General features: G+C 45.9%; 1 protein-coding gene across 3 annotated transcripts in view; it reads left to right on the top strand.

Moving 5' to 3' along the window:
- Positions 1-12,091, top strand: part of LOC134344219 (DENN domain-containing protein 2C-like) — a 164,791-nt gene that overhangs the window by 127,908 nt on the left and 24,792 nt on the right. For all 3 annotated transcript variants that reach the window (XM_063043651.1, XM_063043650.1, XM_063043652.1), the window contains exon 12: positions 4,301-4,378. In XM_063043651.1, coding sequence (XP_062899721.1) covers positions 4,301-4,378 — 78 coding nt within the window. The remainder of the gene's footprint in view (positions 1-4,300; positions 4,379-12,091) is intronic.

Genomic DNA, 12,091 nt, shown 5'->3' with positions numbered 1-12,091 from the left:
GGATCCACTACTTTTTGCAGGATTTTCCATTCAAGGTCATCTCCATACCAGGCAGTGTTGCAGCCAGTCAATATGCTCTCCACCACACATCTATGGAAGTTAGTCAAAGTTTTAGATGTCATGCCAAACCTTCGCAAACTCCTAGGGAAGCAGAGGCGCTGCTGTGCTTTCTTCGTGATTGCCCTTGCATGCTGGTCCCAGGGCAGGTCCTCTGAAATGATAACACCAACAGATTTAAAGTTGCTGACCCTCTGCACCTCTGATTCTCCGACAAGAGGTAAGACCTCCATGATTGGTGATCTGATTGTCGTGGCTGGACGGGAGCCTGAGGCAGACTGAGTCTGTTGCAGGGCATCAGCCAGCAAAGTGCAAGCTGCCACCAGAATGTGGTGACACTCTGCAAGTTCTCTCAGAAGACCTCTTCATTACACCTATGAAAATCGTTCTGCTGTCTTGAGTCTCAATTCCATGAGCAGCACTGCACTTCCTCTGTAACTGTAACACTATATTCTGCATTCTGTTATTACTTTTCCCTTTGCACTTGTGTTTAGAATGATCTCTTTGTTTGGCATGCAGAGCAATGTTTTTCACTGTTTCTCAGTTCTTGCGACAAAAATAAACTACTTAAATGCTTCACACCTCAACCCTTGCTCAGCAATGAAAGTTCAAAGTGGGTATGAGGATTGAATAAAAACCGGGATCGCGAGAGCCTCCATCACTCACTATATTTCAATAGTGCTGGGTACAGTAGAAGATTGAACCTATCCCTAATAGTGCAGTGCAGACTGGGACGCTTCAGCCAAGAGTGGCCTGCGGCCTGCAGTGGGCTAGCAGCATGATACTGAGCTAAACTGACTACTACTGGGCTCCTGGTTTGATATTCCATGTGTCATTCACCCACTTTTTAATCGTTTGCATAATTTGTTCTCTTCTCTTGTGTTGGGTGTTTGATGTTTTCTTGAACGTGTTCCAAGGTGTTTCTTTGTTTTGTGGCTGCCTGCAGGAAGACGAGACTCAGAGTTGCATTTTCTATGTATCCTTTGATAACAAATGTACTTTGAATCTTTGAATAGTGAAGTAGATATCTTGGGTCAAGCGGTCTACTCCCAATTTCTTATGTAAACTTTGACATTGTTTCTGCATTCAAAGTCAGCAGCGTTTAACACCATCGTACCCCTTGTTCTAATCAACAAGCTCCAAAACCTGGTCCTCTGTACCTCCCTCTGCAAATGGACTTCCTAATCAGAAGACTACAATCTGTGCAGATCGGAAATAGCATCTCCACCTCGCTGTCAATGAACACTGGCGCACCTCAGGGGTGTGTGCTTAGCCCATTGCTATATCCATGACTGTGTGGCTAGGATGCCATCTATAAATTTACTGATGATACAACCATCGTTGGTGGAATCTCAGATAGAGATGAGAGGGTGTACAGGAGTGAGATATACCAGCTAGTTGAGTGGTACTGCAGCAACAACCTTGCACTCAACATCAGCAAGACTAAAAAACTGATTGTGGATTTCAGGAAGGGTAAGATGAGGGAACACACACCAGTCCTCACAGAGGGATCAGAAGTGGAGAGAGAGAACAATTTCAAGTTCCTGGGTACCAATATTTCTGAGGATCTAACCTGGGCCCAACATATCGATGCAGCTACAAAGAACGCAAACAACATCTTATAGAACGCAGAAGAACACCTTATATTCTGTCTGGGTAGCCTCCAAACTGATGGCATGAACATCGACTTCTCTAACTTCTGCTAATGCCCCACCTCCCCCTCGTACCCCATCCGTTATTTATTTTTATACACACATTCTTTCTCTCACTCTCCTTTTTCTCCCTCTGTCCCTCTGACTATACCCCTTGCCCATCCTCTGGGTCCCCCCCACCTTCTCTTTCTCTCCAGACCTCCTGTCCCGTGATCCTCTCATATCCCTTTTGCCAATCACCTGTCCAGCTCTTGGCTCCATCCCTCCCCCTCCTGTCTTCTCCTATCATTTTGGATCTCCCCCTCCCCCTCCCACTTTCAAATCTCTTACTCACTCTTCCTTCAGTTAGTCCTGATGAAGGGTCTCGGCCTGAAACGTCGACTGCGCCTCTTCCTAGAGATGCTGCCTGGCCCGCTGCGTTCACCAGCAACTTTGATGAGGAGTGTTGCAGCTACAAAGAAGGCATGACGGTGGTAATATTTCATTAGCAGTTTGAGGAGATTTGGTTTGTCACCAAAAACACTCACAAATTTCTACAGATGTACCGTGGAGAGCATTCTAAATGGCTGCATCACTGTCTGGTATGGTGGGTGGGGGGCTGCTGCACAGGATCAAGCTAAGCTGCAGAGAGTTGTAAACTTAGTCATCTCCATCATGGTCAATAGCCTCCATAATATTCCAGACATCTTCAAGGAACAATGCCTCAAAAAGGCGGCATCGGTCATTAAGGACCCTCATCATGCCTTGTTCTCATTGCTACCGTCAGGAAGGAGGTACAGAACCATGAAGGTACACACTCAATGATTCAGGGACAGCTTCTTCCCCTCTGTCATGTATTTTCTAAATGGACATTGAAGCCATGAACATTGTAATTCAGTTTTTTCTATTGTTATGTATTGCATTGTACTGTTGCCGCAAAGTCAGCCAGTTTCACGACATACGCCAGTGATATTAAACCTGATTCTGATGAGAGAGGGATTTGGTGTTTCAGAGCACAGGAATTTAAATCCACGAAACAAGCCTCTGGCTCACCAGTATGACTGCAGATGTGCAGCGGGAGTTATGGGACTTGCATTGGGCACCAAGTGTCTCCCAGGGAAAGGGCCATCAGTATATCTGGGGCTTCAGTTTAACTTTGCACTGAGGCATTGGCAGAGTTCTCGCCACATGGGAACCCAGGTTCGATTCCTGGTCAGCGTCAGCGCAGCAGTTATTCTTGGGGCATCACGGTGGTGCTACCTCACAGCTCCAGGGTTCAGACCTGACCTGTATGCTGACTGTGTGGAGTTTGCATGTCCTCCCTATCATCACGTGAGTTTCTCCGAGGAAGTGCTCCAATTTCCTCCCACATCCCAAAAACATGCAGGTTGGTGGGTTAATTGACACTGTAAATTGCCACCAGTGTGCAAGTGTAGTGCCCCTGAAAAGGGGTAAGGCAAATAAAACATAGATACACTATGTTCATGCATCAAACACTTCATGGAACAAAACTAAATTACAGTACATCCAGTTAACTGTATAACAATAGGCAATGAGATGTACATTAAATCAAGTTCAATCCTTTTCCCTTTTATACTGTTATCCATTTAACATTCAGGCCTTTTTTGGTTTAACCATTATTTCTGTTATTCCTTTGGGAACATCTCGCTTTAATTCTAAAATATCAAAAATATAACACAAATATAAAACTGCTCTAATAAACCATCATTTTCTTTTATCAGCAATAGTCTGCATCCAAACAGTTACATTGCATGCTTATGACACTTGTGCAGCTTTAACATTTCGATCATACAAGCCACAAGGCTGAAAACAGCCTTTTTGTTTTCACAGTTTCAAACAAACATATAACTCAACGAATTACACAAAACTTTGGAAAAAAAATACTTAGCGTTTTTTTCTGAAAACGTGGATGTGCCGATTCACTTAAAATTCCAATTATTTTCTGAATTTCTTTCCCAACCAGGAAAAGGGATATAGCAAGTGAAATATAGATACGTGTGCTGAAGATCGAATGCAAGCTCTTACAAATCAATGGCAGATTCAGTGCTCAATACTATAAAAGAATACCTTGCACACAGTCTCAGAATTTTCAACCGAACACATTTGCATGTTTTTCAAGTAATATCCCTTTTCTCAACATGTAATGATATTCACATGAAATCAATTATTTTAACTTAACAATTATTTATAACTAAATTCAGCAGATTTCAACCTTGTCACACGTGATTGGTAGAGTCTGAAGGAGATGGGGGTGGGGAAGTAATTGATGGAAAGTGGGGAAAAGTAAACTGGGGCGCTATAGTGGATTTTTAAAGGCTTGCTGGTTGTAGAACCTTCCACACTGTGAAAACTCTGAGACCTCTATGATCTATAACTGAGCACACCACCTCCATCATATAAACTGGGTGACCCTATATTAGGGAATTCGGGGGTGGGAGGGTGCAGTGAATTGCTCATGGTTTAGTGAGATCTATGTGGTGGAGGTAGACGACCACTTTAAACATTAAAACTCCTGAGAATGATATCATCCTGCCTCACCAGCTACTCCTGGCTGACTGTTTTATCTGCTCTGTTCCATGTGGTCCGTCCAGCCGAACGGGAAAGGTAAAAGGCTGCCAGAGGTTTACTGCATCATCAGTCGTCTAGGCTGCTTCAATCTCTTCTCCAAGGTAAAAGCAAATCCAGAGTTTGTCTGCTTGTGTCTGTGTAGCTGTCAGTGTGCCTGTCTTGTGTCCTCCCATCACCCGGCACAGTGTCCTTCCTGTCCCCACCTGGTGAAGGAGCAGTGTGTAGTGGTTCTCCAGAGATTGCCAAAACAAGAATTCTGCTCTGATCAAAAGTGCTACAAAGCTGTGGGTTGCCAGCTCACCCTTCCTGGAGCCCAGGGCTTTTGTCCTACACTGAGGAGGTACCAGCAGTTCAGAGGACTGAATTTCAATCAGGAAGCACCATACTTGATGGGGTTTCTGGGCTAGGAAATGCTCCGGGAACCCCGGCTACTAATTGTTGCCACATGAAACTGTGGAAATGAATCTGCACTTAGAGTTTCACTGCAGATACAGAAACCGGCCACAGGACCCAATCAACGTACTACATTGACGTCACAAATGAGGATTTAGTGGTTTGCGTGACGCTATTACAGCTTGGGGCATCAGCGTTCAGTTCCGGTGTCCTCTGTAAGGAGTTTGTACGTCCTCCCCGTGAATGTGTTCGTTTCCTCCCACAATCCAAAGACTGACTGGTTGGTAGGTTAATCGGCCATGTAAATTGACCTGTGACAGGGCTGGGCTTAAATAGGTGGGTTCTTTGGCACTGCATCGCTAAATAAATAAAAATAAATAAATACATTTGTAAACAAGAGAAAATCTGCAGATGCTGGAAATCCAAGCAACACACACAAAATGCTGGAGGAATTCAGCAGGCCAGGCAGCCTCTAAGGGGAAAGAAGTCTAGTTGACATTTTAGGCCGAAACCCTTCGGCAGGACGGGAGAAAAAAAGCTGAGGAGTTGATTTAAAAGCTGAGGGAAGGGGAGAGAGAAACGCTAGGCGATAGGTGAAACCTGGGGGGGTGGGGGGGTGGAAGTTGATTGGTGAAAGAGACAGAAGGCCATGGAAAAAGGAAAAAGGAGCCGGGAGGAGCACCAGTGGGAGGTGATGGGTGGACAAGAAGGTAACATGAGAGAGGGGCAAGGGGATGGGAAATGGTGAGGGGGGCGGGGAGGCATTACTGAAAATTTCAGAAATCGATGTTCGTGCTATCAAGTTGGAGGCTACCCAAACAGAATACAAGGTGTTGTTCCTCCAACCCAAGTGTGGTCTTATCCTGACAGGGGTGGAGGAGCAACTGGGAGATCCCACTTGTTTTGGCGGATGGAGCGTAGATGCTCGGTGAAGCGGTCTCCCAATCTACATCGGGTCTCACCGATGCACAGGAGGCCACATGGGGAGCACCGAACACAGTATGTGCCCCAACAGACTCTCAGGTGAAGTCTCGCTTCACCCAGAAGGACTGTTTGGGGCCCTGGATGGCAGTGAGGGAGGAGGTGTTGGGGCAGATGTAGCACTTGTTCCGCTTGCAAGGGTAAATGCCAGGAGGGAGATCAGTGAGGAGGGACGAATGGACAAGGGAGTTACCTAGGGAGCGATCCCTGCATGAAGCAGAAAGTGGGTGGGGGAGGGAAAGATGTGCTTGGTGGTGGGATCCAGTTGAAGGTGGCGGAAGTGTTGGAGAATTATGTGCTGGCCACGGAGGCTGGTGGGGTGGTAGGTGAGGACGAGGAACCTGGTAGGGTGGCGGGAGGATGGGGTAAGAGCAGACGCATGTGAAATGGAAGAGATGTGGTTGAGGGCAGCATTGATGGTGGAGAAAGGGAAGCCCCTTTCTTTGAAAAAGGAGCACATCTCCTTCGTTCTAGAATGAAAAGCCTCATCCTGAGAGCAGATGTGGCGGAGATGGAGGAATTGAGAGAAGGGGATGGTGTTTTTACAAGTGGCAGGCTGGGACGAGGTATAGTCCAGTTAGCTGTGAGAGTCCGTTGGTTTATAATAGACATTGGTGGATAAGCTGTCTCCAGAGATAGAGACAGTGAGTTCGGGAAAGGGGAGGGTGGTGTCAGAAATGGACCAGGTGAATTTGAGGGCCGTGTGGAAGTTGGAGACAAAGTGGATGAAATCATGTTCAGCATGGGTGCAGGAAGCAGCATCAATGCAGTTGTCGATGTGGCGCAGGAAAAGTGCAGGACGATCACCAGTGTAGGCTTGGAACATAAACTGTGTGACCATGACATGGGTGATCATGGTCTTTCCATGATCATGACTGCTCTTGGCAAATTTTTCTACAGAAGTCATTTGCCGTTGCCTTCATCTGGGCAGTATCTTTTCTATGCTTCTAAGACGAGTGACCCAGCCATTATCAATAATCGTCAGAGACTGTCTGCCTGGCACAGTGGTCGCATAACCAGCACTTGTGATATGCACCACCTGCTCATACGACCATCCACCACCTGATCCCGTGGCTTCAGGTGACCCTGATCGGGGGAGGAGCTGCACTTTGCCCAGGGGTGACCTGCAGGCTGCCAGAGGGAAGGAGCACCTTGCACTTCCTTTAGTGGAGACCTATCTCCAACCTGTCACTCGTATCTCTATCATTTATCAGTGTTTCTTCATATTTAACCCCTCAACAACTAGAAAGTATCCATTTCTATCCACTGCATGCCATGTTCCAAATGTCATTATCCTATCAGGCTTTGTTTTCACACACTCTGTCCCTACATTTGAAGGCCTCGATAGAGTGGATGTGGAGAGGATGTTTCCCGTGGTGGGTGAATCTAGGACCAGAGGGGACAATCTCAGAATAGAGGGGCGGGTGTCCTTTTAGAACAGATGAGGAGGAATTTCTTTAACCAGAGAGTAGTGAACCTGTGAAATTCATTGCCACAGGCAGCTGAGGAGGCCAAATAATTGGGTATTTTTAAAGCAGAGGTTGATAGATTCTTGATTCGTCAGGGCATGAAGGGATACGGGGAGAAGGCAGGAGATCAGGGCTGAGAAGGAAAATGGATCAGCCATAATGAAATCGTGGAGCAGACTCGATGAGCCAAATGGCCTAATTCTGCTCCTATATCTTATGGTCTTAGAATAGTTTTATTCAAATCCTGTCATCAGTTGTTCTCCCAGCACACATTGCTGACACCAAGATGCTCAGGGAGGTAATACCAGCCAATGGGAAGGAAGGCAGAAGTGCGTGTGAGTAAAAACCAAGGCTGAGACTTTAAATAGCTTCATCGTCACTTCCCGATAACCCCTCTCACCAGAGAGAAAACTTCAGTGGTTCTCTCAAGTTCCTGGATGTATGCATAATCCGGCAGATAAAAGCCCCTGACTTGCTCCTGGCCAAACAAATCTCGGAAGTGCTTAAATGGGAAGCACAGGAAGCAGCAGCGAGACAGACTGTTACCTGCTGTTTCCGGTCTGGTCTCTGGTGTTTTTCAAGGAGATCCCATGTATTGCCTCTGGCAGCTTCTCTTGTGTTTTGGAAAGAGGCCAAGAATTACAATCAACAGAATAAATTAGTTTTTGTCCATAAGATAAAGGAGCAGTATTAAGCCATTTGGCCCATTAAGTCTGCTCCACCATTCCATCATGGCTGATTTATTATCCCTCTCAACCCCATTCTCCTGCCTTCTCCCCATAACCTTTGACGCCCTGACTAATCAAGAACTTATCAACCTCTGCTTTAGATATACCCAATGACTTGGCCTCCACTGCAGCCTATGGCAATGATTTCCACAGATTCACCACCCGCTGGCTAAGGGAACTTATCTTCATCTCCGTCCTAAATGGACTATTCTAAGGTTGTGCCCTCTAGTGCGAGATTCCCCCACTATAAGAAGCCTCCTCTCCACATCCTCCACATCCAGTCTATATGGACATCTCAATATTTGATAGGTTTTGTTGAGATTCCCCCTTTGATTCTTCTAAACTCCAGCAAGCACGGGCTCAGAGCCATCAAACACTCCTCATACATTAACCCTTTCATTCCTAGAATCATTTTCATGACCCTCTCAGGAAAGCGGGCCAAAACTGCTCACAATACTCCAAGTGCAGTCCGGCCAATGCCTTATAAAGCCTCAGAATTACTTCCTTGCTTTTAATATTCTAGTCCTTTCGAAGTGAATGCTTACATTGCATTTGCCTTCCTTACCACTGAGGGAATCGTGCTCAAGGACTCTCAAGTCCTGCTGCACCCATAGTCATAAGAATGGTTTAACCTCTTTGCTCAGACGCAGCTGCAAGTATTGTTGCATGGTAGAATCTGATCCCATTTGCAGCTCCAGGCTGCGATGAAATAGCACCAATGCGTAAAATAACAATGGAAGTAACGGGATCTCAGCAGACTCCCCGAGAAAGTGCTGCTCAGTGTCTGCTTGTACTAAAATGGTACGGAATGTCTGCATTCTGTCAGGAATTGGCTACTACTTTACTGGGTAGGCTGACATCCACTAACTTGGCACAGATAATGGGTTAATCTGATGTCTCTTTAGTTTAGTGAAACTGCAGGGCCACAGGCCCTTCCAGTCCAATGACCCCCCCCACTGTCCAATTGTACCCCTGTGACCAATTAACCTACTGACCCATACACCTTTGGCCTGTGGGAGGAAACCAGAGCACTGGGAGGAAATCTATGTGGTCACAGGGAGAGCACACAATCTCCTTACTGACAGCTCCAGGAACTGAACCTATGTCCCTGTCATTGTAATAGTGTTACACTACTGTACCGCCCCTGCTGAATACTATCAGGACTGGAAATACTCATAAATGTTTTGGGCCGGTGACCATTCATCTGAACTTGAACTGTTTACTGTTTCCCCTTCCACAGATGCAACCTGATCTGCCGAGATTTTCCTGCATTTTGTTTTTATTGCAGATTTCCAACATTTGCAAGGTTTTTTTTTATTTTTCAGTCTTTATAAATGTACCTTCATGATTAATTGCAATTCTTTCTCCCCATCCCAGGATGTGCTGCATTTCACCAACCCTGGGATATGCATTTTCATTACAAAGAATGCATCTTGCAGCCCCAGGGATTTCAGTCTGTCTAACTTCATGACTTTCCCCTTTTTTAAATAGTAAACTCCCCTTCAACTCTGCACCATTGAATCAGAGAAATTGCCACAGAGATCAAGAGTGTTGGAGCCACTCTGCTCTCACTAGCAAGAATGGAATTATTCTTGTTACTCCAACCTGCCAGCTTTCCACCTCTACCCTTGTCTTGAGGCTCTTTGAGGAAGAAGCTTACCGAGTACGAGAAGTTATCAGTGGACAGGTTAGTCCAGACTTGGTGTTTAGTCCAGAGAAGTGAGATGACATGTATGGGGCTGAACCATGTCAGGAAATTTGTGATAGATAGTAAGACAGCAGAAGATCACTATGGACTCTCACCATTCTGGTTGTACCATCTTCTCATTACTAGCATCAGGGAGGAGGCACAGGAGCCCAAAAACCCACGTTCACTGATTCAGAAACAGCTTCTTCCCCTCCATCAGATTTCCGAGCGGTCTGTATAACACATTATACCTTTCTGTTTGGCAGTATTAATTTAATTTAAAATTTTATAGGAATTGTCTGCCTTTGCACCGAACTGCTGCTGCAAAACTGCAACATTTTCATAGTATAAGTTGGTTATAATAAATCTGATACAGAAATGTAGAGGAAAAGGGTGATTTTGCACTACAGCCTGTAGTCGGAGACCTGTATGAGGAGTGTACAGCTCGAAATGGATCCTTTGGACCTGATTCACAGAGAACAGCATTGATACAGGCACTGATGTGGAGGCAGTATTGGAAATATAAACAACCATCCACTCCTACAGCACTATCCTTGTAGCCAAAGAGCACTGGAAACTGTGGGTCAGAGTCTGCATTGTCCCATCCCTGGCTTGCTGTAAGTAACCTGGGATGCATGTTCTCCGAGCCTGGCAGTTTACTCATTGTTAAAGGTGTGGAACCACACAGTATCCAGGCTACAGTTTGCCTCATTAATAGGGCAACTCATTTTCTATCACTTGCCTGACAATACTTTCTCTCTTTTATAATTGCACACCAGCACTTTCCATTCTCAGGTATTTCTACAATGTTGAGTTGCAGGTTTTCCTTTCTTCTCTTTTTCCTACCCTGCATGATTGGGGATGTGGGGGCCGGATGTGAGAGTTTCCCTCAGTCCCTTGCTATGTGCTCCCCACTGTACCCTCCAGTCCATACCCACCTCCACTGCTCCGTTTCTAATTTACCAACAAGTAACTTTCTTTACTACTTTTGGGCACATCCCATTTCAAAACAAAATCCAGTCTACTTTATGTCCCTCTGTCAAACTTGTGCACTGATCTCAAAAGTTCTCTTCAATGAATTTTAAGAATTCTTTTCCTCCTTTACCTATTGTTACTGACTTCGTTTGTTATGTGCACCTACCTACAGGAAAGATGTGAATAAGATTGAAAGAGTACAGAGAAAGTTTACTGGGACTGGAGGTCCTGAGTTATGAGGAAAGATTGAATAGGTTAGGACTTTATTCTCTAGAACATAGAAGGCTGAGGGGAGATTTGATAGAAGTATTCAAAATTATGAGGGGTATAGATGGGGTAAAAGCAAGCAGGCTTTTTCCACTGAGTTTGGGTGGGACTACAACCAGAGGTCATGGGTTAAGTGTGAAAGGTGAAAAGTTTAAGGGAAGCGTGGGAGGAAACCTCTTTACTCAGAGGGTCGTGAGAGTGTGGAACGAGCTGCCAGCACAAGTGGTGGATGCAAGCTCGATTTCAATGTTTAAGAGAAGTTTGGATGGGTACATGGATGGCAGGGCTATGGTCCCGGTGCAGGTCGATGGGAGTAGGCTGTTTAAATGGTTTGCATGGACTAGATGGGCTGAAAGACCTGTTTCTCTGCTGTAGTTTTCTATGACTCCATGTTACGTTGCTTGGTATCCCCACTAACCTGCCCACATGTTTGCTTTTAATCTCTGCTCCAGTCGAGTGGCTTCCCTTCTTTAGTTCAACTCGTATACCCTCATTTATTGATTTCTCTAGGACCTTAACCTCCTCACAGCCCATTTATTTTCTTTGCTGACACTGATGTGCTTCCTTAATCCTCTCCCCCATCCAAAAGGCTTGTACTCCTGTACGCTAAGGCTCAGCTGAGTAACAGCCACATCATACACCCATGTGTTTGACTGTCTGCCTCCCTTTCAGTGCCAATCTTCACAGAATCATACTGGCATACATCTTTTTCCCTGAATCTTCTACATTCCAAATTTGTCACTAAACCCTTCTTTTGTCCTGGCCTTCTGAAACTGCTGTTGAGTTCTCATCCCCAGGCCAGGTAGTTTCCATCCACCCTGAAGTCAAATGCCGTCCTTGTCGCCAGAATGTTGATACTTGAGATCCTGTTGAGATGTTGCCCTCCCTTCCTCTCACCTGAAGAGAGTCCACCTGCCCTGTTTGCACTGTCCTCTGTTTGTGATCAACACATGCTGGCACCTCCTGAGGCCCTACGTTTTTAATCATATTCCCAGCACTGCTTGGAGGACCTCGTCATTCTTCCCATCTCCTGATGGCGTTGCTCTGGACCATAATCTCATTCCGCCCCAATACTCTGCAGCCACTCGCCACACCTCTGGGACTGTTGAGACAAGATGCCATCTCTGAGTCCCGGCGACATTGATTACAGACTAGGCTCCGGCTGTACTTCCCTGAGAAACCGTGGCCAAATCCAGTGTCCAGAGAGAAACATAAGTGGTTGCACTTGGGGCTCCAGCACCATCTGTCAGTTTACGGCAGGTCTCACCAATGTAGAGCCGGCGGCATCGGGAGCACCAAGCACGGTAGGCAAGC

This window comes from Mobula hypostoma, chromosome 3, assembly GCF_963921235.1.
Source record: "Mobula hypostoma chromosome 3, sMobHyp1.1, whole genome shotgun sequence".
In the NCBI taxonomy this organism is placed as follows: Eukaryota; Metazoa; Chordata; class Chondrichthyes; order Myliobatiformes; family Myliobatidae; genus Mobula; species Mobula hypostoma.
Note: the sequence above shows the minus strand (reverse complement) of the source record. Positions and strands in the feature narration are given on the sequence as shown.